Genomic DNA, 26,318 nt, shown 5'->3' on the forward strand with positions numbered 1-26,318 from the left:
TGTCAGCATTCATCTAGATAACATGGCATGATTTGCTCAGAAAATACTGTACTGAGATCTATTTCTTTTACTCTGCGGTACAGTCTTGTTTGTAGCCTGCGGACATTCCTTTGTCTAGTTAAATGCTTTCGGCTTAAGACTAGATCCCATTATTGGAGGTTTTTTTGGAGCGTTATCTGCATTTCTGTTTTGCATATCTATTCATGATGTAAAATTTAATGTGCCAAATCTCTGCCCACGGGGAAGGCAAGAAACATATGGCCCTTATTCTTCATGAAGAACAAATGATACCATTTAGGATGACTATATGACCCCAGAATGAATGGGCCCACCCATCAGTTATTAGCCAAACACCTGACATTTAAATGTCAGTGTAGTTTGAAGGCATGATGGCGTATGTTTGCATGATGGACTAGTGTCTTTTTTTCAACCTAGTTTAGTAAAAACTTTCCCTTGCAGTGGGTTGGTTCTAAACTGTATGGTTTTAATTGTCTTTAATGTCAAGCCTCAATGTTAGGGAAAGTTTTACTAAACCTAGAGTTCATTTTTAATGTTGGCCATGAGAAAAAGGTGTCAGAAAACATCCATTGCATTACCTATCACAATCTGTGCCTATGCCGACCCCTTTTCAGCACTGAAAACACCTACAATGGGCACGTGACCATCAGAACTGAACCCTGGAGCATTGCAACAAGGTGACCTTGCCACATGAATCACATTTTTGGGATCGCCAGGTGCCTGCACATTGTTACCTGCTGACTTAAAGGGTTTGTTGTTAGGGTGAACCACAGGGCACATTTAGAGGTCATGAACCTTGATGGGTTAGAGCGGTTTTGGAAGCACCGGTTGGATCTACAAAATGAGCCTGAATTATTAAAGCTTTCCAAAACTGGAGAGGATAGATTATCATGAAAGAACCTAAGTGATCAAGCAAACATGAAATGGATTTCTAAAAATCATTTGCTATTACTTGGCAAATGTTTTAAATCCTGGTCCAGATCTATTTCAGGTTTGCTGGATCACCCAGGCTCCCCCATGATAGTCTTGGAAAGCTTTAATAAATCAGACCCAATACGTGTGTTCATCATGCACAGACCTACAGGAGGACAAAAAAACTTCCTTACAATACATTGTTTTTATTTAGCAGGTAAATTCTGACAACACATCCACAACCACCCTGGTAGGTCGCAGAGGTTTCCAACAGTTTTTGATCAGGGATCTTGTGCAGTACAAGTGTAAAGCTGCATCTGAAAACTCCCATGTGCGTGATGCAGAAAGGAAAATAAAAAAATATCCAATTACTAATTCAGGGTGTGTTATGTCATTTTGCCTTAAGAAACACAGAGTTGAAATGCAGCCCACATCTCTGTGCTGACCTACTGAAAAGCTGCGTCATTAACACGTTGCATTGATCCTGGAAGAGAGATCTATAATAAGCCACAGCAGAAATTGTGCTAAATTGGCTAAAAATAGAATGCATACATATGTTATCAATGTAGCTCCCGGCACTATAGTGCTGTAAACATATATGTGAGCAAAGAAACACCAGGCTAACAAATGAAATTGTTATATCAGCACAAACAGGCCTGTGCTTGCACTGATACAATGCTGAACTCAGTGATTTTGCCACTAGCTTACACAAAAAAAATTGTCTGCTTAATTTTCAGAATAGTAAGGAATAGTCCAGCAAAAACTGATATATGAATTCTGGTTAGAAGCAAAGTTCAGCAATGCACAATTTTATTATTATCTCTTTATTCTAGAACTGCCTGCTCCAAAAGGATTTCAATCTCCAGACTGGTTTTTATATTTTTCAGAGGTGGTGACACAAACTCCATTCAGTTAAGACTTGAATATACATACCACTCTCTGTTGTATATTGACCACAACAATATTCTGACATTCATATCAAACTTGCACGGATTATTTTCTGTGTAAATACGCTGAATGAGAAAAAAAAGCTGTTGGGCAGTGTTACGATTTGGGCTTGTTTCATTCGGACAGGTCGGGGTTCAGCAATGGTATTTGTCCCAAAAATGAGGTCAGCTGACTACCTGAATATACTGAATGACCTGGTTTTTCAATCAATGGAATCCAAGACAACAATGCCAGGATTCATCAGGCTCAAATTGTGTTTCAGGAAGCCTTTTCACATGTAGGGCCCGGACCCTAACCCCATTGAAAATTTTGGGATGTGCAGGAGAAGACTTTGCAAGGTCTGACTCGATCATCATCAAAGCAAAATCTTGGAGAAAATTTCATTGTCTACTCTGGACGGAAAAACATGCGCAAATGCATAAACGTATCGTAATGATACCATGACAAATGCATACCATAATCAAAGCCAAAGGTGATCCAATGAAATATTAAAGTGTGCCAGGCAATGTGTAAAAATAGTAGAATGAAAAACAAAGGTTACACGGTACCAAACCCAGCAACAAACATTTTCAAAGACAAGTTATCAAAGGCTGGGCATGCCTGTGCAAATCAGGAACAGTTGGCAAGTACGTATTCTTATTATGTACACATTTCCACATGCAGCAACAATTTTCAAATGCCTTTTGATGTATATGGGTAAAAACCGCCCCCTCTAAACCATTTTATAGCTCCTTTATTGATAACACCTTCTCCTCCAGAACCTTAGCTGTGCACAGAACTGCATGCTTGCAACAAATGGAATCTCTTTGTCCTATTCTAATTTTTATTTCCATGTATTTAATCATCGGGGGAAGCAGTGTTATAGTGTCCACACAGCTGACCTCTGGGAAGTATCACTAGGAAAGCCTATAATTGCATTGAGTGCACAATGAATCTGTCAATTGTAAAAAAAAAAAAAATTTTACAACACAATTACTCCTAACTGTAAAAAAAAGGAGCAAATGGGGTCGGAAATAGGAAAAACGTATTTCCTTCTATAGTTTTAGGACCACCAGGCGGCAAATACCAAAATTGCCAGATGGACACTCTAAACATCCAACCACTAACAGAAAGCTACTGTACTCTGTAGACAACAAAGTTTTGACAGGTAGAAAAGGAAAATGTAAAAAGGAGCCTAAAGCTCCACCTGCTGTCGGAGAATGAGAACTCAATAGATTTCTATACCAAATTTCATATTTAGGTGATTGAAATGTAATACTTTGATGTTATAATAAAATCCCCATCACTAAAAAAAGCAATAAAAAAGACATGAAAAAAACTACTACACATTCTCTTTAAACAGTTGAGTAATTATAGTCCGATAAAGTAATAAAGAGCAAGTGGGAAGGGGGCTAATACTTTAGAAATTTGTGGAAACTTTTCTGCTTTACCTTTATATGAAAATACTTTAGAGCACTCTAGGCTTAGAGGGATAGTGAGTTTGGTTCAGGTTCAGAATCCTATAAAACATCCAGTCCCCCTACTAGTTGCATCCAAATGTTGTGTGTAGTGTGCACTTTCCCATATGTCAGCACTTAGCACTCTTGGTATAGAGATATGTTGCTAAAATCATGGCATTCTTCCTATAGCTTGAATTCCATGTTTCTTCTAAATGTTCCCATGTAGACTTGTGAATTAGGAAATGGCTAGGGAAAGCAGCCCTGTTTAATGTCACCTCTGGAATAGCAGATGGAAATTTACATTAAGAAAGTTTGGGAGGAAAAGCTGGCTCGTGTGTGGAACTGCTGACATAGAGCTCATTAGTCCTCGCAATAGCTACTTTGTGAAGAAAAGAAAATTAGGAGGGTGTGTTATTTGTCAAAAAAGTGTCTGTTTCACATTTTTCTTTCTTAGGGTAGGATTACCCAAAATTGGTATCTTAAGCATGGATGGATTCTAGCTACCTAAAATCTCACCACCAGCTCCTTTTACTTGTTGAAGCCTTCAGCATAGACAAATCTCCATCAAAATTTAAAATATATACCAAAAGTTCAAATGCACGTTGACATCCCTCTAAATGATGGGGTCCGATGCACAAACTCAAGTCTATAAATATATGGCTTGATAAATTCAGAGTTGGTGAACTTGGGCCCAAAACCTCAGCCCTACTGGAAACCTTGGAGCTGACATGGAACACAGATGGTAAACCAGTCTTCTTTTCCAACATCAGCCAACATATCTGACCTCACAAGTGTTCTTTTGGCTGAATGGGCATAAAAGATGAACAGATGAACTGCAAAGTCCTGTGTAGAGTCAACCCAGGGGAATAAAGGAGGAGAACATGTGGGGACCAAACTAATAATATATAATAATAAGCACAGTTTGGGAATGGGATTTTCAGGTTCATATACTGTAGGTGTGATGATCAATTGTCCACATTCTTTTGCTTATTTACAGTATTCATTTTGGTGGACAGGTATTCTAGCTGTGGAACATCTTTTTCAGGGTGTAGGGCTTAAAAAGGAGTGGGACTGTAAGGAGCCTGTCTGATAGATCTGGGAGAGGTAGAGGGGTTTTAGATACTAAACTTTCTCATCACTATCCTAAAATAACTCTTTGTGGACTTTCCTTGTCATTATTTTACAAGATTTGTTCCTGGTGGGCAGGAACTTCCAGGAATAAGGCACAGAAGCCACATAGCTATTTGCAGTTGATCTGTAGATTCAGGGAATGACCAATTGCCTCATTGGATCAGGAAGGATTTTTTTTTCCCTACAGACAATTTAACAATGCTTCATGGTTTTTTTTGCCTTCCTCTGGATCAGCTGTGCATATATGGTTTCATCTGGGATATGCTGGTTTGTTTTTTTCCCTAGTGGTTGAACCTGATGGTCTTTTTACAACCGGACTATGTAATAGTGTAGTTAGCCAACTGTGCTCTGCTTCAGCCTTATAGATCCGGTAGATAGTTCAATGGTAAAATGAATTGGGGCATATGGCTGTCAATTGACCACCTCTAATTGCGAAACAAGAGCTTGGTTTTGTTAGCCTGGTAGGGAAGCACTTTTGCTGGAAGGATACTTACCAACCAAGTAACATCTGCACTTTGTGGAAAATAGAATTGTACATATAATAATAACTCATCTTTCTACCTGGCATTGGTATGGAATGTTCTTCCCTTATGCAAACTGTACCAACTTCGGAAAGGAGGCTTTGACTGCCAAAAACACTAATGTCTATACAAGCACAATATAGAACAAGGAGTAAAATGATATGAGCTGGACCAGAAACAACATCTCAGCGACGGCTCTCAAAAGCAGCCACAGCAACAAAAAATCTCACAGCCAATGAAAACTATTATAAAAATAACTAAAGTAACCCCCCCCCACCCCCGAAACGATGCATTTTTGCTTGAAGAACATATTTGACATTCGAACTGCTGTAAGAAAGTTTTAATTATGAGCTTTTCATTTTAACTTAAACTGTAAATTTACATTAATACTGTATATTTGATCGTTTTCAGTGCAATCAGCACTGGTTTTAAAAGGTGCAACTTTTATTCATAGCTAAATATATACAAAACAACAATATTATCTTACTATAAAACTGTAGGAGGACTGTGGACACAGCTGTATCCAAAGAATGCAATTGTATTCATATAAGCTGGGTGCATTTAGGAGGGCATTGTACAGACACATGGTTATAGTTATATTACAACACAAGTTCAACTTTAACATTCCAAAGGGGGTATATTAGATACCTTAAGAATCTATACAAAGCTAGGAAATGAAAAAGATCATAAAAAAGATTGTCTCTACTCTTGATACAGTAACTTTCCGCATCGGGAGCTAGGCACCATTTGTTTTTGGAATAGAGTCCCCAGCACAAAGAACAATGCCATGTCCTAAATTATCTCCTTGCATTAGGCTACACTATAAAACTAAACCTCCCTTTGTGTAAAACCAACACTAATTTCCCCATTAACTTCAACATAAACTCTTCCAGTCCTCAATGAGCTGAAGAGAGCATAGCACCAGCTTATCGGAGGGTATAATAGCATTAGGGTAGCTTTTCCAACCTGTTTGATTAACCGTTCCCCTAAAAAAATGGCCAGACAACTTCAAAAACCAACATGATATGATTTTTGCTTCACTCATTCTAGTTTATAGCAAGCTTTTAAGAAATATTATTCTACAAGATGTTTTTTAGACTTTGTTTGTCAAGTCAGCCTTGATCATGATAGGCTTTGCAGCAATCTATAACTTCTTTACTGTAGACCAGAGACCTTCAAGGCTCCAACAACGCAACCTGACCCAAAGCCTGCACATCTGCACCCTTAACAACAAATTTGAAAAGAAAAAGAAAAAAAGTTTAAATAGAATTTTTAGTCCCTTCCAAACACATGTACATGTAACTTGGTTCACTGAACTCTTTATAAACTTCTATTTAATAAACGCCCTGTTTCAAAAGTAGACCCAAATAGATGAATAGGTGCCAGGTCCAATTGACTTTTTGTCCTTGGAAAAAAACAATCTGCCAAATGTTCAAATGTAAATTAACCTTTTACTATCTAACTACAATATACTGGTTTTATAATTATTGTAAAGATGTGGAATGAAACCAAACTCAACTTTGTAAGTTGTAGTAGATTGTTGGGGTAAGTGGCAGGAATACACTGACTCAGGAGCATCGGCAGAGTTATATTAAAAGGTTGTGTATGTCCCCAAGTACTAGACCTCATGAAGATCCATAACAAACACTATTTCTCATTGTATTTTCATACCTAACTTAGTAAATAGAAGGATGATAGAACCTAATAGAACTCTAATGCCCCAACTGAAAGGTAAATGCTTCTTTTTGAAACAACCATGGAAAATTTTGCTGTGATTTGGATATTTCATTGGGTATTTAGATCTATAATGAACACAAAAAAATTGTATTTTGGAACCCAGTTTATTAAATAGACATAATGGTATACCAGTGCCTTGAGCTTCCAGTAAGAATTTAAAATTTGCTGCAGTTTTGTTTTAATATCTGAACAACTAAATCCAAGGTTAGCTGCAAACTATTCATGGTTTGGAGATTTATCAATTCTGCAAAAATGCAATTGCATCCTATTTTGAAACCTAGTTTATTAAACAGTCATAATGGAACATACGTGTCCTGAGCTTCAACTAAGTATTTAGCAATTGCGTCATTGGGGATTATTAATTTTTTTATCAGAATTATGTAATTTTTTATGGTTTAGATATTTACTTGGGTACCAGACCCCTTGCAGATCTATTATGAATTTATATTTTAACAACAAAAGAATGAGGGTTATAGAAAAATGTCTTACTGTGCAGAATAACCAACTGGCAGAGAAGAAGCTTCTGCATCATCCCCATATCTTCTGCTTTGCTGGATAGGATCTTGGATCACCTGTGCTTCAGTCTGTCCGTCCTGTACCTTTGTTATTGTACAATTCAGGGTTTAAATGTCATCACGTCTTAGTGGATACCAATGCACAATGTACAATCTGCATATAAACAGACTTTCGCCTTTTGCTCTTACCAATAACTTTCAGCTCTTTACTTTTTTCTCTTTTTTTGCTCTGATCTATCCTTTTCCAGCTATGCAGCCTGATCCAGCCTTTCTTTGTGGATTTCACTCACAGACCCAAGAACAACTCTGAACTCAGAAACCTCCTCTTTTCTCTCCACCCCTCTCTGTCTTGCTTCTAGCATGGAATTCATTTTCTTGAAGTCTATACAAGCCCCAGCTGTAGGAGGCTGTTCCTGACAAAGGTCCAGGCTCGGCAACTTGTTTTTGATCTTTTTTTTTTATTAGTTTTGTTCACATTTAACTTTTTCCATACAAAAGCGATGATGCAGCCACCAAGTGTTTAAAGAAGTTTTGCAGCCCCTCTGGATTAAACAGGAGTCAGAAAAATATAAACACCAATTTTAAGGGTAGGGAATAAACATCAGCTATTTCCAAATAATAACACTGTTTAGTGATTCAGCTTCATAGGAAATCAGATGTACTCTCCTGACCTATAGTGCAAAAAAAACATTGTTTTAGAAGATTCTGAGAAGTTTAGGAAGAGCACTATCTTTTTAAAATGTTACCTTCTGTTGAACAGAAAAAAACGTTTCAGCACTGCTCATTCTCTCCATTCTCCAGCACTGGCTTTCAAATTTTCCACCACCAGTGACCATTGGGCTTACAAGTTGACTAATGAACACTGAAAAAGTTGATTCGAACACTTTGTATAATCCAGCCTGCAGTCATATCTCTTAGAGACCCGATAGTAAAATATCTGAACTCCTTATTATGCACTACTTTTGTGGCCATTATGAAGGCCCCCTTCTCTCTACTGGGAATGATACAGGAGGAATTAGAACACACAAAGCCAGGTATGAACTCTAAAATCTCCAAGATGAGTTCTGCCCCTTTCCTTCAGTAAACGAAATGTAAATATACAGTAGAAAGCTTTGGAAATAAACTGTCCATATTGGAACAATATGGCACCCTGATGCACCCAAGTACTCTGTGCTGTAACAACGATGTGGTCCGCTATCAATTTGTCATTGCCCATATTATCCTCACTGGGCATTCTGGGTCCTTCTGGGCCTTCAGTCATCTTCATTGGCTAGGTGGGGATAATGTAGCTCACATGCATGTGCACAGGATTAGTTCGTTTGACATGAAATCACGCCAACCCTGAACTGGATATACACAAAATGGAGTTCTTTGATAGGCAGGCAGAAAACTTATGGCAGAAGAGATTTCTGACTATGAAATCTCTTCTGCCATAAAACACACTGCCAATTGTCTGGTGGACCAGTAATGTAATCCAGAAAGTACCGAAACCAAGTGAGAAAGTGTTTTCCCGAAGTGTATGCGCATCCAAAACTTTAAAGCAATCTCTTTAGTTTTATTTACACAAAAGAATGCTTAAAGAGACTCCATCACCACCTTAAAAATTGCAAGTAGAAGCACAAAATAATCAAGCATTTTATGTGCTTACTTGCAGATTTTTTACTTTCCGTCAATTATTTTTTATTACCTTGCAATTTGCCTCTACACTTGCTAGTAAATTTGATGTCTTCAGATAGAAGTCAATGTCCCAGCATATCCCCCTCTTTTCTTGCATGTCATAGCTTTCTTTACTTCTGGGAGTGTCCAATTACTATCTGAGCTGGCCCAGCTCCCTCATCCCCTCCCTTCATACCTAATCTGTTATGTAGTAGCTGGGGAGAAATGAAGTGCTGAAATCTGCTGATTGTACATCCAAATTGGCATTGTCAACATAGGCTTTTACATGTATGTAGAATACCTAACACATTAAATACACATATAATCTTGGAAGATTTTGTGGAAATTAATGGTTTGGCAAAAAAATCTCTTTAAAAAAGACCTTAGCAGGGTTTTTAGGTTTACCCAATCCTGCTATAAAGTGTTTCTCTTGTCACTTGGACTGCTATCCTGTGACTTAACCTCAGCCTGCCCATGAGAATGGCTTCTGCCATCTCTCTGCCCTGATCTGAACCATTCCTGTGCAAAAGCCACTTGTTCCTGTTCGCTCCTGGTGGGGAGAGACTGGAGGCCGTGATCTGGAGTTGTCCTACAACATAGTATTCATGCAGCCACAAGGGTTACTGGCTCATCTACCTTGGTGGAGCTCTCTGGTGAAGACCAGGTTCACAAACTACTCACCTCTGGTTATCAAACGTGAACAATCAGGAAGTGAATCCTTAACATCAGATTGGCTTACAGCATAACAGAGAACCTAAATTCCCATGGGATTGCACAACAACCCACTGCAAGAGAGCATTCAGGATCTAGAAGGGATGAAAGGGCTGGCAGGTTTGGTAAGTCCAAGGATCTGGAACGGATTAAGGACTTATACCAAGATACCACTGTGTGTGTGTATATATATATATATATATATATATATATATATATATATATAGCCTACTAGGATGGTGCTGAGAAGGGATGAGGAGGAGATGTTATGTAATTCACAGAGAGTTATCGCGCAGGTTATTCACTGAATGGTGGCAAGTGGTGGCCAACAATGGTACTTCTGTATAAGTCCTCTTTGGAATAAGTCCAACTTGGTATAAGTCCTGTTTGGACACAAAAAAATTTTGCTTGGTATACAATCTTTGTGCTAGGACTTGTATGTGTCAAAATGAGTCAAAACACTGCATGCTACCCTAATTTACCTCCCTCGAGACAAAGCCACAACTGCCCACGAGCTATAGTACGCCAGTTGCCACCAGTTGCACTCGACTCTTCTTAGCAAGGTAGTGAGTTTTAAATAGTGAGGTAAAATTTTTATTTATTTCATCTAACTGATTTTGTATTTATCATTGAAACGGATGGGAACGGATTAATTATTTTCCTTTTATTTGTTATGGGAATAATTTGGTATAAGTCCTGGATCTGGAACGGATTAAGGACTTTTACCAAGGTACCACTGTGTGTGTGTATATATATATATATATATATATATATATATATATATATATACGTATTACATATACTTTAACCTGATAACATAGCAGTAAAAGTAATTTGGAACAATCTCTCATCATCTCCTGTATCTATAAACATTGTGGAGAAAATATTCCTTTTCTGTTCCCGACAGGGGCTCTAAATTCCTGGGGTCCACTTAATGCACATGTTGAGTTGAGGGGAAATTTTCCAATGTGGTTACTTGTTCTCTCTGTTTGGAGAGATATTCCTGAACTTCCTGTCCTGTTTACAAGACAAAAAGTGAAGGAAAACCTTCATAATGAGACACAGATGGAAAAGAGAACAAACATACCTGACCAGTGTTTTGTCCAACTCCTAAACTCTATCCAAAATGAAAAAAAGTTTTTGCTTTAGTTTTGTATAAACTTTAACCTTTAGGACTCGTTCACACTAGGTTGTCTGAGAAGCTTTTTAAAATGTAAGCATATTTTTAGTGCTGTTAGGATTTGATTGGCAACACCACCGCATATGATATGTGTTGCAGAAACATGCAAATATTTGCATTATCACACAGCTCAGATGGAAATTAGACTGTAATCAAATTTGTCCTGAGAATCCTGTGCCATATCCTTACATTCCCTGAACCAAAAATTCTTACAACATTACTTTCATAGATAGGGCTTATGTGTTGCACAATTTCCTAATAAAAGGTGCAGGTTAAAATACTCAAGAAAACTATTTCTACTGAAATTACTAGCAGATATTCATGCAGACAAATGGTCTGCAAAATTCCATCAGTGAAATAATTTCATCCTCTATTTTGCAACAGTTGGCTCACGCATTTATCCCCTTGTTTATGAAAGTCAAAAAAACAAAATAATTGGTTCACGTGCTTACAATAGACACTGCCTTCCAATAAATTGGTTTATTTTTCTGAGCGGCAAGTCTTTTTGTTTATAAAGGATCCCCAGTAATGTATAGTGACTTTAGTCCTAGAAGTGACTGTAGTTGGATTTATACCTAAAGTGACATCCCTGAAGATGGGGTGGGGGGTACACACCCAGAACGACTACTTAAGGAGTGGTGCTGCAAAATATTTTTAGTGTCCAGCTTTTTTTAAAAAAAGATAAACAAAATGATGGTGACCCTGGACAAGCTAGTGGTGACCATGGACAGGCTGATGATAGCCCTGAAAAGGCTGGGGATAACCTGGGAAAGGTTGTGGGTAACCCTGGACAGGCTGATAATAAAACTGCACAGGCTGGGGATAACCTCGGAAAAGCTGTGGGTAACCCTGGACAGGCTGGTGATAATCCTGGACAGACTTGGGGTAACCCTGAACAGGCTGACCATAATCCAGGATAGGCTGGTCATAACCCTGGACTGGCTGGTACTAACACTGGACAGGCTGGGGATAACCTTGGAAAAGCTAGGGGTAACCCTGGACAGGATGGTGATAATCCTGGACAGACTGGTGGTATCCCTGGACATGCTACCGTTGACCCTGGAAAGGCTGATGGCAATCTTGTACAGGCTGCTCATAACCCTAGACAGGCTCCTGGTAACCTTGAAAAGGCTTCTGGTACCCCTGGACATGCTAACTGCCCCAAATATCTACAATTTGTCTACAAAATTAACCTGTAGTTTAGCACAAAGCACATTTGGTTTATAAACTCATATCCAGCCTGATGTGAAAAGCGCACAATGTTGCAGTTCCTTATTGAATAATGCAACCTTTAACCTATTTTTAATGCCTGTACAGAAGAATGAGCAGAAGAAAGAAGCAGCACAATGAGCCAACCATTTATAGTACAGTGTAAAAAAAAACATTCTAATAGGAGTATTTAGCTGAATGATAGATAAGCTCATCAGTTTGCTGCTTTTCTATTCATCAGCCATTGTTTTTGCACAGACGTTCATTTACCCTAGTAGCCCTGTGACATGCTGGGACACCTGCAATGTTCTTGCAATATACAATTTATATGTGTTTGAAAAAAAACCATTAGGAACAAGCAGGTTAGTATGTTAGAAGAAGGGCTTCATCTGTCTCTTATAAACAAAAATCCTGCCTGCCCACAACATTCTACTTTAAAAATGAGAAACTTGTCACAGTGGGCATTTTCATAGTCACTTTTATTACACTGAATCTAATAGAACTTTTGGCACAGGATGGCACAAAATGTAATCATGACTCAGTTCTATTTTTTATTAGAAAATATGGTTTTGTGGTGACAAAGAACCTTGCACCCAATCCAGACAATGAGAATGATTTACCCTCTCACTGCCATCAGTTCTGTACAGTCAGTGTGTGTCACAGATGTTCTAAAGCCAGAATGAATGAGTCAAATCCATCTGCTAATCTTCTGAACCCTGAGATGCAGGTAATAATAGACATGTGGAACCAATCATCCTGGAATTGATTTCTCCCACAGAGTCATTCAGATACAGTATTGTTACTGATACACTGCAGGGGAGATATAGATCTGTTCTCTGCGTACTGAAAAAAAACCCCTACAACGTAATTTTTAGATGTTACGTAAAACCAGCCTCAGTTTGTACATTGCTACAGGTTCTAGAGAACCAAAGCACAGAGGATTCTGGGTACAGCGGTGGCATTAGCTCACCTGGGACATTGTAGACAGTTTACTGCAGTCTGCGTCTGTGGAAAAAGAAACACAAACATTCCAGTGGCTGGTTTTAATTAAGAAATAAAAATGGAGCTTTATTAAGAAGCTATTGAGCTGCAAACCTCTTGGGAAGTAGTGGCAATGAACCCAACTGGGTAAGGAGAGGAATTTGAAAGGAATACGTTTGTTATTTATGAATATTATTGTTGTTCTCACAGCAGAAGCAGAGTTTATAGACAGAAATATTTTAATACAATTAAATAAAATTGTTCAAGAGTTTTACATTATAATAAAAACAGAAATAGAAAGAAATAGAAAATAAGAAAATACATTCAAAATAGAAAATTAAAGGGGACATTCTCTCTTCCAAGTACAATTAAAGTGGAACTCAACTTAAAAAAAATAAAACAAATAAATAATAAATATATAAATAAATAAAAAATAACACTTACCTTTACTTCTGCAGATCCCTCGATCCCTCTGGAGCTTTCCTCAATTGGGTCCCACACCATCCTATAATCCACCTTGGTCCTGGCGCGGACACCGCCATTGTTGTCCTTCTTCTTCTATATTATGACTACATCACCCGATTCTGCACTGCGCAGAGGTGAGATCAGCATTTTTTTCCCCATTGAAGGAAAAAGCCCCTTCTGCGCATGCCGGACATGAAGAAGGAGCAGTCCAAAGACTCTTGGGATGCATGAAAATGGTATCCCAGACAGCTCTGCCCCTGATTCAGTCTTGACCACCACAGCGGTAAAGACAGAAAGGAAAAAAAAAACGATAATCCTTTTATGTAGTATAAGTAAATACCAGTATGTGATATCAGGATGACAGAATTCCCCAAATTTGTAGAAATTCTAACTTTCCGATCTAAAATCATGAGATCGATTTGAATGGTAAAGTATAGGTGGGAATGGCACCTGGGCAGAGCCAAAAGTTTTGGGCATTTTTTAGATGAACTGATTAGAAATGGCAATCCTCCCAATTGCTCATTCAGGTCAGATATAATTTGTTGGAAGAAGGTGTTTGAACCTAATAAACATATATTTGTTTTCAGCCTCATCATGTAACCATTGCTTTAACAGATTTGCTATTTCCTGACTTACAGAAAAGTGTCTTCTTCCAAGGTTTTTGGAATCCGACACAATGACAGAAGACAGAAAGTGATCTTTTTTTTTTTTTTTTTTAATCTTGAAGCACAAATAAGCTACTATTCCCACAATGCACTGGGGGAAGAATCATGTCTTTTTTCTGACCTGGATTTCAGCTGTTTTCAGGGTGAAAATCTCTATTTATACCAGATGGAAAAACAGAGAGAAGCAATTCTCAAAGGGCTAGCCAATAAAAACAGACAAACTGATTACAGAAAGAGTCAACAGAGAAATGAGCTACAGAGAGGAGAAGGAAAACAGTTAAATCCCTGGGAGGCAGAAAACTCAACAAAATCCTTGCAAGATTGAATATAGTTCATACGTGTAATTTACTGCTGAAGAGATAAATACAACACCCCCACACCATGACTGTTATTTTAAAGCCCTGGCTGTTCTACTAAGTAAGGATGCCGGAGTTTTGGGATTTTGGCACAAATGTTATACTGAAAGTCAGCACTAGGGACGAGGTTTGGGTTCTTGGTGGATCCACAGGATTTGGCAAAGTTTGCTGGACAGGAAGAACAATCGTAACAATAATAGTGCAGTGCATAGCCTTTGCTCTGGTCAGCTCACAAGAGCCAAACTTTTGAATAAATGGATAAACCTTCCTGTTCGTCCAAAGATGGCGGACTCACAGTAGTCATATTGTTGGTGTGTTGGAGCTGTACAGAGAGATGACAGGGAGTGATAGTTTTTATTACGGCATTGGAACATGTCTCCAATTGCAGTAGCTTCCCATATTGTTTAATCAACATTCACTTATTAGCCATAAAAATGGGCAGAACTGAATATCAAAATCCCTTCCCTCCCTGCAAAATCCACAGATGGATTGCTAGCCTTAGTATCACACTAACACAGGATTTTTCAACCAAAGTTACGCACGAGGTCCGCTCAATGTTGGCTCCACTTTTACCCCCTCAGTAACCCCTAATTTACCACTGTTGGATGGATTGACACCATTCTAATGCTTTGCTTGTAGTTTTAATTCTTTGAACCACTCAGGACAAAGAATGTAAAAGGAAACAGAATGGCACCACTTTTATCCCCTGATGCTTTGTAAAAAAAAGTTAACCAAACCTCCAACATAGCGCCCTCCAAAGAGTATGGGCACCACCTGTAAACTAGGCGCAGTATACTCCTTCCTCCATTCTAATAGAATTTGCAATATCCAAAGAGGGGGTTGATGTCCAAGTTTTCATCTGACCAACTATACAATGCAAAAGATTTGCAATGTGCACCTATGCAAAGTTAGTGCTCTGTCCTTTTGTGACTCTGTCTATATTTAGTATGTCATTTTGTTTTGTGTAATTTGCTATTTACAGTTTACATGAAAGTAACTGCGCCATATTGCGCACTATTCCCAAGCTAGTTATGAACTGATTTAATTTGCAAGTCCCCTTGCTGTATGAAGTTACCCATTGTACCACCATGGCTTCAGGGTGAAGTGGAAAACTCAGTTGTCCAGATATGACAAATATAATTGTTTCTTCTTTCTCCATTGGAAGAAAAATCAAAGTCTATGCATTTAGCAAAGTGAATTTAAATTTTCTCTGGATCTACTGATTTTTTGACATGCACTCACCACTTGCTTTCCCATAAAGATATATTGATTCTTTATATTTCTGTGCCTAGTCTGAATTTCCCTGGTTTGTGGCAGGTTTCTATTGATTGACATAAGCATCTCCTCCCTCTGCTCTGAAATCCTAATTCGCCTATTCAGAGCCTGGATTTGTGAAATCAGTCATTGCAGGTAACCATAAAAGCAATCTTGGCCTAAGCGTGAAGAGCTTAGCCCATTGCAGTAAAACAGCAGATGAGAATTGAGTGATTGAACAGCTGTTTCTAATTCAGTGCCGTGCAGAATATTGGACTTGATATGTTCTTCTAACCTGGCAGCAAAAATAAAAGAAAAAATAAAAGTAAAATCCATAAACAATGAAATCCGTACTGTGACATAATGGTGCCAAATATTTCTCACATGTTAATGTATGCTGCAGCACTTGTTTTGCTAGTCGCGGTTTCCAAGCTATAGAAGGAACATGGAGGAGCAGATGGTTTGTACATTAGCAGTAATGAGCAGAGGCCACAATCCCGTGTCTATATCAGCCAATACTTTATATTCTTCAGCTAATGACATGTTATATAAAGGGACATTTCCTCCATTGCTTTACATGGCCAACACAATAACTACCTCCACTTTTTTTTTCAAAACCTTTATTGAACTCACATCCGGCTTATGAGGAGCATTCACCTTTTTTTCTTCTATTAATCATTTTTTACAGCCATCTAGTATGGTGTTATAGAGCACCTGCTACCAGGATGAGGTTAGGTAAAGTAGGCAGCTAAACAGGGACAGCAATCTCTTTAGGGACCTGCAAATCAGCGACTGCTGGACTGATTTTAGCGTAGGACAAACTGGGCAATTGCCCAGGGCACCAATATGGCAGAGTGCACAGGCAGCTGGAATTCTGTGCATTTACCCGGGGCTCGGTTATATCTAAAACTGTCTCTGGCTGCTGCAGGAATATGCAATGTGCACAGCATGCGTACAACAGTTCCACCACATTTTTTTAATCCACCATGGCGGATTGATGAACAAACGACTGGGAATGACCCCTCCTATAGAGAAGAGCACAGTGGGTGCAGCTCTTTTGTCTTCCCCCTCTAAATAGAACAGAATGGTGCGGTGATTGCTCATCTGTAATTGGAAATAATCACAAAAGATTGTTTCCAGGGACAATCATCTAATTTCATAGATGGCAACAGAGCTTGCAATCTGTGCATCATCTCTGTGAGTGTTGGTGGGGATCCGTCTTATCATATCATCTTGTCCCACATGCAGCAGTGACAAGATCCTCCAGGCTGACTGCACTGCAGACATGACATCAGCATCAAGAAAAGCTGCCATGTGACAATGTTGGAATGATTTTGCAGTCATTATATGCAATCGCATGTGCTTTGAAATCTCTTATAAATGATCGATGATTAGAGAATGGCATCCCAACAACTTTTAAGTGTCATTTCTGTTCCCAAAATATTGCAGTCACTGAAGAGGGGACATGAAACAATTGGGATTCAGAAGATATGATATGATATGTTCAGACCACCCAGGCTGTTGTGAACTAAAAAATGGGTCATTGCCTAAAAGAAAGTGGGTGCACTGGATTGGATTCCCCACTCCCTGTGACATCATTGCCCTTATGAGCAGCCGCTATACGTCCTTATAAGGAAACATAGCACTTCCTTATAAGGGCAATGATGTCACAAGGAATCACACTCTATTATTCTCTGTAGTAAAATTTGTGGTCCCGCTCACTGTAGCACATCCTAAAATGCAGACTTCCCATACATTGTGACATCATTTAAACATCAGAACAGCAACAGATCAGCTCCAATTAGGAGCAAATCCCATAATGAACAAACCAATCTGCTCATCAATGGTTGTGAATAACATTTCATTTGATAAACTTTGATGAAATATTTAGAAAAATCAGAGCTTAAGGCCCAACTATAATGCAGAACCACTAAAAAACAAACAGAATTTGCATAAATAATGAACACATATGACTGCTTCTGTATATATAAATTACTAATATACACAAAAATGTAAAAACACTGATGCACTTTAAAAGATTACCATAATGTGAACCTTAGGGCAAAGAAAAAGAAGGTCAGCTTGTACCAGATTTCTTTTTGCATTCCCTTGCTACTCTTTATGCTGCTTGGAGCCAAAAAGCATACTGAGTACTTCGAAGTATCGGAGAGGGCATACCTAACGTCCCTTCCACCTCTGTGACTTTAGATGACTGTTCCTAAAAGTGATTATTTCAGGTGAAAGATGAAGGATTGAGCACTGTACACACCTCACTGTTCTGTTCTATGGGGAGGGGAAGGGGGAGGATGAGTGAGCTGCACCCTACTGTGCTCTCCTCCAAAGAAAAGCACCGTGGTTATTCCTACTCGGTCATTCATCAACCTGCCAGTCATTTGGGTGGAAAAGCCTGTTCCCTGACATTAGCTGTAAAGAAGCAACCTTAATCTTTGTGTGGAAGCAGCAGTTTCTCTGCAAAGAAATGACATGCCCTATGTTGAATCAGAGCAGGAAGCATGAGCCAATATACCGTATATCTAAAGATCTGTGGCTATGTACACACGTCAGAAGACTGTTTCCCGATATGAATGGTCCTTTGTGATCATTTACAGCAACAATAATTGAACGTGTGTAGTAACCTGACTCAGCAGGCGGCATGTTGGACCTCTGCACAGTGGCCACTGCCTCATTTTACAGACTGCATATACATTTCAGACATTTACAAATATGCATCTGGCATTCCAGTCTACTTCTATTTAGCCATAATTCAGATTAAAATTTCCAGTCTAGCTACTTTTTTAACATAATTTAGAATACTTTGGAATAGCAAAGCAGCAATAATATAGCAGCAGATTAGTTACATCACTTTTCCAACTGTTGGAAAATTACGGTAAAATGTTTATCCAACACTAGAGGAATAATTAAACTTATCCCTCCCGCTCCAGCCATGCAGACAGAGAAGTTTATAATCTGTTTAAATAAAACTGAATTAAAATGATTTTCTGAGTGGCGAAAGCTGATCCAAAATGAAAATGGATAGTAAACCATCTGCAAATTCATTGAAATGAAGGCTAGAAGTATTTGTTATTAGTGGAGGATTTCTAAATGGTCAGCAACTCATCTGGGGAATGAATCCTAACACAATAATGAAGCCAAGCTGTAAGGTGTAGAAGCCTCATCCTTAGAGCGCGACCCAATTTGGGAGAGACTGCTGGGTGTCATTGGACCTGCCATGAATCACTGAGGACATTCAAGACCCAATGAAGAAGAAAAAATATGGAAAAGAAAATCTACCTGTGTGTAGCTGCCCTTACAGCTTTGCAGACCTCAATAGACATGAGGGGTTGCAGTGAACCAACATTGGATGGGCCATCAAAAAAGTCCATAAATGGAACAACTGCCACCAGTCCTTAGCGCCTGAGTGGCATGTTTGCACTTTATGTAATAAATTGATAAATGCCCTGCTGAGAAGGTGAGCTGGGGACAGTTTGCAAAACTCCCCCAAGAAAATACAGATAGCAATGATATCTGGCAGAGACTCCTTCAAAAATAAAGGTTTTGGCTGTCATTAGGCTTCAATGTTACAGGTAAGTGTCCCTTTAGCACTATGCCAATTACTATGTAACCAAGTAAATGCCCAGAGTTTAATTAGGTAGAGAGGGCAGTAATGAGGTTAGTTGAAGCCAATGCTTGTTAAAGTGTGAACCCTGAAAACCTCAACTTCTCTTATTAGCTCCTCTTCGTATCCCCCATATATACAACGGATTGTGTTTCACAAAATAATACCAAAAATCCAGTGAACTTCCTGTAATAAGCCAACAGTGTTGCACTCAAATGCTGTTATAGGGAAGAAGAGTGGGGATGTATTCTGTAGTCCTTAAAAAGCTGCTTCTTCACTAATAGGTTTGTTAGTGTTGTTCTCCTAAAGGCAGGAAGTGTGTTACTGGCAGGATCACTACATGAAAATAAAAAAAAGGAAAAAAAGCCAAAAAAACACTAATGCAGCCACAACATCTAAGGATTGATAAGCTATAATATATTACATAGTACTTGATTATTTAAATACTCTGAAGCCTTTACCTTTAAGCTTGGACGGTTGTACTGCTCCTGCACTAAAGTTATAGCACACTGTAAACTTTTTTTCACACAGCGCATTAGAAGCTGAAGCAGGTCAGATAGACCCCTTTTTCCTGGCTGGAGGACGTCCAGCCTCATCTAGCCCTCCCCAATTGAAGTGTCCTCAGGCTACCTATTTCAGGTAATGGCTTTCAGTCCTTTCAATCATAATGAAACAGAACCTCATGTGCGTGTCACCTAGGGAGGTCAGCTTTTTCTAGGTTATGCTATGTGCAGGCCCTCCTGCCATGATCTGCCTGCATAATACAGCACAGAGATCAATTACATCACTGGGTCTAAAATAAGAATTGCAGGGTTTTATATAAAAATGTAGATGAAGGAGAAATGAATAAATCAGGAAAATTATAAGCAGATTAAATTCCAGGCTTTAAGCCTGAAAAGGTTAATAAGATGTGAGGCTCCGAATCGTCATCACTTTTCATTCGTCTGCTTCCATCTAGCATCTTATTGTCAGACTTGCACATTTTTGTGGTTTGGAGAGAAGCTGGGGGAATATTCTAGCCGCACTGAGTCTCTTGTTGGCATCGGTGTGCAGTGCAGACCCAGCCCTGCTATTTTCCTACTTCTCATGTGGGTGAAAAAATAAGACTTAAGAAGACTTGTAAAAATGCATTCTATCCGAGCGTCTTGCAGTATATGTGGGTCATGGCAGATCAGATACATCTACAATACAACGGCAGTACTGGGCAGGGCGGCTGCAGATAAAAAAAATTAACATACATTCCAAACACACATACAAAAACTGTTTTAGCTGCTTGTTGAGTAAAAAAAAAGGAAAAATTGTAGTTGCAATGAGTTGTAGACAGTAACACTGCTGTGCTATATGGATGTATAACCCAGGTAAGGTGACAGTTGCTCGTATTTCATTAGAATGCATCACTGCCCCAATTGCTGCTGGAGTTGATCCCAACTTTTTGACTAATAACCCACCCAAGTACCTCCATTCCCTACCATCAGCTTGTGTAAGCCATTGAATCCAGACTACTGTGTCTTTATAAAGCTGTGTACACATATCATATCATTGCCAAATTTGACCACTGCAGTGTCCACTCCACCGGTGTTCACTCCTATGGAGAAGAGCACAACAGGGTGCCACTTGCTCATGTTCCTATCTCCCCTCTCCATAGAACAGAATGGGCATTGTGTGTACGTTGCTCGTTCATCACGAACATGAAAGATCATTTCCAGCAACAAAAATGCAAAGTGTGCACAGAGCTTAAAGCGTACCTAAACTCAGAAATTTCACTTTACATAAAAGGGTAGACAACCCTTTTGTTTTAGGTAAAAATTCAATTTTTTTTTTTTTTTTTTTTGAAGCACACTTTTTTTTTTTTTAAAAAAAAGAGTGCAGCATCGCCCCCTAATCCTCTATCACCTAGGCAGTCAAGAATGAATAGGAGCGCAAAGCCTCCGGGGATACCTACGTCAGGCATCTCGGGCATGCACAGAAGGAGCCTTTTCGTGCCTATCTCACGCATGTGCAGTGAGATCGTCAAGTTTTTTTTTCCAACTTACATCACCCGATCTCGTGCCTGGGTCGGGTGACGTAGGAAGAAGAACCCAGAAGAGACAAAGATGGCGGCGCACGGACGGATGCCAGGACGACGCGGGACCCGATAGAACAGACCCATGGATGGATCAGACTGCCCTGCGGGATTGAAGGTAAGTAGATTTTTTTGTTTTAGGCACTTTTGGGTTTAGTTCCTCTTTAAGGCTTTAGTTCCAAGACAGGAAAAAAAATTGATGCCAGCCTGAACAGGAATACCCTTAACAGTCCGTATCTTGTCATGGATAGAGGAAGAGAAAGGGGCAGAGCCTATGCAGCAGCAGCTCAGCATTTGTTTCCAGGTATAGCAGGAGTGGTGAGGCTCTCTGAATATTCCACTAGAGCCACCTAAGAGTTCATCTTTTTTAGCAAATTAAATACAAAAACATGAAATACTGAATACAGGTGTTGTGGATGTACAGGTGGATTTGTGTAAACTGTCTGGTCTGTGCCCTGGTATTCATCTTGTGTCCTCCTTTCCACAATTGTTGGGCAAGGAGTGATCGGATTTATGGCTGTTATGCCCTGATGGGTCATAAGATAGAAAGCAGCTGGTAATATACAAAATATAATCACAGTATAATGTAACAAGGAGGTTTAATCAAAGTGAGCTAGCAATGGTCATGTAACGATTTGATTGGTTAAGATCAGTAAATAATTGTAACTCCAGATATCATGGAATTGAGTGCTGACGCTGACATTTTCTGGATAAGTGTAAAGAAATGTTAGCTCCCCCCTGCCTGACTCTTCCCAGTTAGATGATATAAAAATGGGCACTGCCTGAGGTAAACTGAGTTGTGTGGTCTTTCTGCTGGAACTGTTGTTTGGGATCATTCTACACATCCAATAAAGATAAGTACTAACTTTTAAGTAGGCAATGCCCGAGTGTTTTGTGTCGCTCTTTAAACTTTTCTGACACATATAGTCCCACAAATACTTCCACCTTGTTACACCAGGATACCCAGGCACATCCTGGCTTCTCCTGAATTTAATGCAACTGAATGAACTCTCTGCGCACAATCAACAAGGCTGAAGATCGCAACTGTTTAAAGTTTCTATTTAGGCAAAGACATGAAATTGAAAGATTGTGTATTACAAAACAAAGGCCTATCATGACAGGAGTATCATGAAGTTTGGGTGAACATGTAGAAGAGACACATGGAATGAACTCCTGCACGTCTATTGCTATGTACACGTCAGATGATTCTTGCCTGATAATCTACTCAGGGCTGATATTGGATGACAATCTGGCGTGTGTATAGTGCTCATTGTACATCGTCTGAACGACCATCCTGACTGATCCAGGGATGACAAACGATCTTAATGAAAGTGAAGGGTGAGAGCGCAGTGGGATGCCGCTCCATTGTTCTCCCCCTCCCCTCTTCATAGAGCAGAATGGCGCTGTATCTATCCAATGACAATTATTGTACGTGTGTACATTCTGCCATGGCCAATCAAGAAGGTCAAGATAGTCTCTGGGAGGAAAACATGGAGATGGCAGTGCCCTGTGGGAGTAATATTGAGAAGTTCAGTATTACCTGCTGCCCCCAGCCATTGTTGAAATGTACAATCATTGGCTGATTAAGAACCAGCATGAGGGCTGGAATGACTGAGCAGCTGGTAAGGTGCCAACCCCTGGAAACTGCCTGGGAAGAATTGTTTCCACTGCCCGTGTGAACGTTTTGTAGGCTTGGAAGCAATAATAACGCTCGAAAGTTTGGGAGATAGGAACCATCTGTCGAAAGGATCAGATACAATACACCCACCGACTCCTGAAAGGTGATAAGTTTTTGGCAAAAAGTCATATTTGGAACAGTGTGGTAACAGGTGGCTGGTGTCCTTTTAAAGAGAAACTACAATGATTTTAAACAAACTCTACTTCGTTAAGATCAGTGACAGATAACATCCTTTATGTCAGTTTTGATTTTGCTCATTGTTTCAAATATAAAATGTTCGGCTACATTTGGCTCGCAGTCCAAACATGTTTATATAACAGATCGGCTCAGCAATATGGTTCCTGTGTTAGACTTTCTTGTTTATAAACCTGTCTGTGGACAGTTTGAAAAATGACAACACAGATATAAAGTTTGTTTATTATTACAGCTGTGGTTTCATCTGCTATGCTAACAATATTTTAGGTCAAATATTTCTCTTTTCATTACTTACCTAGAGTATATTTAGATCTGCTTCTGAAAAACATGGCTGCTAAACGCTCCTGGACACCAACACTGCACAGCTAGGCGGCCAGGACTGTTTTCGGACAAAAAAAAGCTTGCGTGTTCAGACTCCTATTCTGCAATTTATAAACGTTTGTTCTGATGCCTGAAAAAAAAAAAAACTTTTGTTTCAGCAAGCAATTTTCTGGCTTTACAAACACTTGCAACCAAAGCTTATACACATTGCACAAGCTTTTATGAGTAGTTGAACGCAAGTTTATGGAGGCGGTTGGATGGCAAAATGACGCTGGAAACTACATAGAGCTTCTGAATAAACGCTTGTAAACACCTAAAGCGTTTACATTTAAACTATATCTTAAAAGTGATTGCAGGCTATAAAAATGCTTATAAAGTCTTTAAAAAAAAATAAGGTCTGAACAATGTCAACACTTTGGTTTTCTATTTGAAATGGATGAAGATCATGGCAGGTGGGAGGGTTCAGCAGGGTATTGTACATAACTTGCTGAAAACATTGCAGCACCATGCTGAATGTAAATTGGTAACACTCATTGTCCACATGTGATGCTGAGTTTCCATTACTGAAGGTCATTTTTGACCTATGGCAAGTAAGATGTAATGCATGTATGCTGGGAAGGTGGCATTGTCAGCACGGCATTGTAAAAATGTGTAGTATGTGCATAACCGTACCTAGTTTAAAAATGTTAATGTTTTTGCAGCACATAAATTGGCCCGTGAAGGACAGAAATCCAATGAATATGAGTAATGGAAGAAAGTCAGGCTAATGAGGCTTGATTACAGTGGAAATCCTCCAGCCAGGAAATAAGACGACTCTGTTTGAATTTCTGCAGCTTCTAATGCACATTGTGAGAAGCTGTGTGCAGAGTAAATAATATCAGTGCAGAAGAGGAATCTGTATAACTGTGCATAACTGAAGGTTAGACTGGAGCTCAGCTTTAACTTCACATGAATAACAGAGAATATACTTAGCAGTGACCCATAAATGTTTGCTTGTAAAGGGTTAATAAGCCCTGGGGCTTTAATAATAGCCCTCTGGTAGCTCTGGCAGAGACATCAATGCAGTGAGGGTGAACGATTCACAAGGAGTAAATAAGAAGTTGAGTAATGCCTTCATGTGATTTCAATTAAGTAAAATACCCATCTAGAAAGTCAGCTTCCTGCCCAGTTGTTGTTGCTGGATCTAAACAGATGCTTCAACAAGCAGACCTAAGAGGGGGCTTACTGCTCATACAATGCTTAGGGACCTGATACAGAAGGCGCTGTAATAACTAAACTGTAGTGTTGTAATTGCCAAATGCATACTGGTAAAAGTGTGACACGCTTCTTCCCCTAGGAAATGAAATATGGGAGCTATTACTGCCGACTCTTACTTTTGACTTCAATATAATGGTCTCCCTGACTTCAGACAAGCATTTTTAATGCCCATTCAAGACAATGCTAGCTGTCTGGCTGTCATGTTAATCATTTATCTAATCTGAGCCACTTCAAGCCTATGTGACAACACAGATACAGTAAAGAAAGTAAATCATTGGCTGCATTACTAGATAAAAACAAAGAGAAGAAGCCTGAAAGAAAAACACTATTGCAAAAAAAATGAAATTTTTGCTGTTCATTTGCTGCTGTAGCAGCTCCCCATAAAAATGAAACCTTAAACAAACAATACATCACTTTCTAATGGCTCATTAGATTTTTTTAATCCTAAATTTGTTTAAGCCAAGACAATGTAGAAAAGAGACGAGTGGGAGGACTGTACAGTACCAGAACCCAGACAGGCGAGAGACCATGTCTACTAACATTACTGCAAGCACCAGTCATTTCCTCTTGGCAGTCATTCATCTTAGACACAGACAGCTGTAATATTACAGAACAACTTTTACCAATCCTTTTAAAACCCAAGATAGCTTAAGTCTATAGGATCATGCCCAACTGTCCTTTATTGTAGCAGGAATGAAGAAATTGTGTCTGATGCCATAGAACACAGGCACAGGTTGAATGTTTTATTTCTGGCATTGAAGTTTTAAAAATAAAAATGAGAAGACAGCCCCATCTAGTGGTTGCAGTTGATACCTGCATGCCCCCCCAAAGTAGGCTATACTTACTATTGACTCTGAAGGTCAGCAATTTTAAAGGAAAGGAGAAACCTTTAGCAGTGCGCAGCATTGTCTTTTTCCCCAATGACAATGCAACACAAGAATGTTGTGTAACCATTTTTTATTTTTATACAGGATTAACTTATTTGATGCAAAACAACCCGAAAATGTTTTTCTACAAATGCTATGTGGGGCAGACAGTAGCTGACATGTTTATATGACTTTTGCATTTTTTGAGCAGAGACTATGTTCTTATTCACAGACATAGATTGATAGTAAAAGTTATACATGCTCTGTATTGTCAAAGTAGGTACAACTCCATAAATAGTTAAAGGGACGTACAGGTATATTCAGAATGATAGCAGTGTGTTTACAAAAAGTGAATAAAACTCAAAATCCTTATATTAGCATTTATTTCTACACATGCAAATTGGGAACACTGCACTATCTATTCCACATCAAAACAAGAATTATGAAATTTATTTTATTCCTTTACAGAAAGATAAGAGAAGGGGAATATTAGGCTGGTCAAAAACATAGCAGTGTTTGCATTCTTTTTAAACATAAACTGAAAAATATTTCAAAATTTTACTTTCCTTTGAATCACTGAAGTAATATTTAGTTGTATAACCTGTTTCTGAGAACTGCTGCACAT

The 26,318-nt window shown here is 39.0% G+C and overlaps 1 protein-coding gene across 1 annotated transcript in view; it reads right to left on the reverse strand.

Moving 5' to 3' along the window:
• MXRA8 (matrix remodeling associated 8) overlaps nucleotides 1-8,015 on the reverse strand; it is a 29,209-nt gene extending 21,194 nt beyond the window's left edge. Inside the window, exons 1-2 of the mRNA XM_072425360.1 lie at nucleotides 7,411-8,015; nucleotides 7,196-7,305 (exon numbers count right to left, since the gene is read on the reverse strand). Coding sequence (XP_072281461.1) covers nucleotides 7,196-7,244 — 49 coding nt within the window. The 5' untranslated portion in view covers nucleotides 7,245-7,305; nucleotides 7,411-8,015. The remainder of the gene's footprint in view (nucleotides 1-7,195; nucleotides 7,306-7,410) is intronic.
• Nucleotides 8,016-26,318: the final 18,303 nt, after the last annotated feature.

Source organism: Pyxicephalus adspersus, chromosome 11 (genome assembly GCF_032062135.1).
Source record: "Pyxicephalus adspersus chromosome 11, UCB_Pads_2.0, whole genome shotgun sequence".
NCBI classification, from domain to species: Eukaryota; Metazoa; Chordata; class Amphibia; order Anura; family Pyxicephalidae; genus Pyxicephalus; species Pyxicephalus adspersus.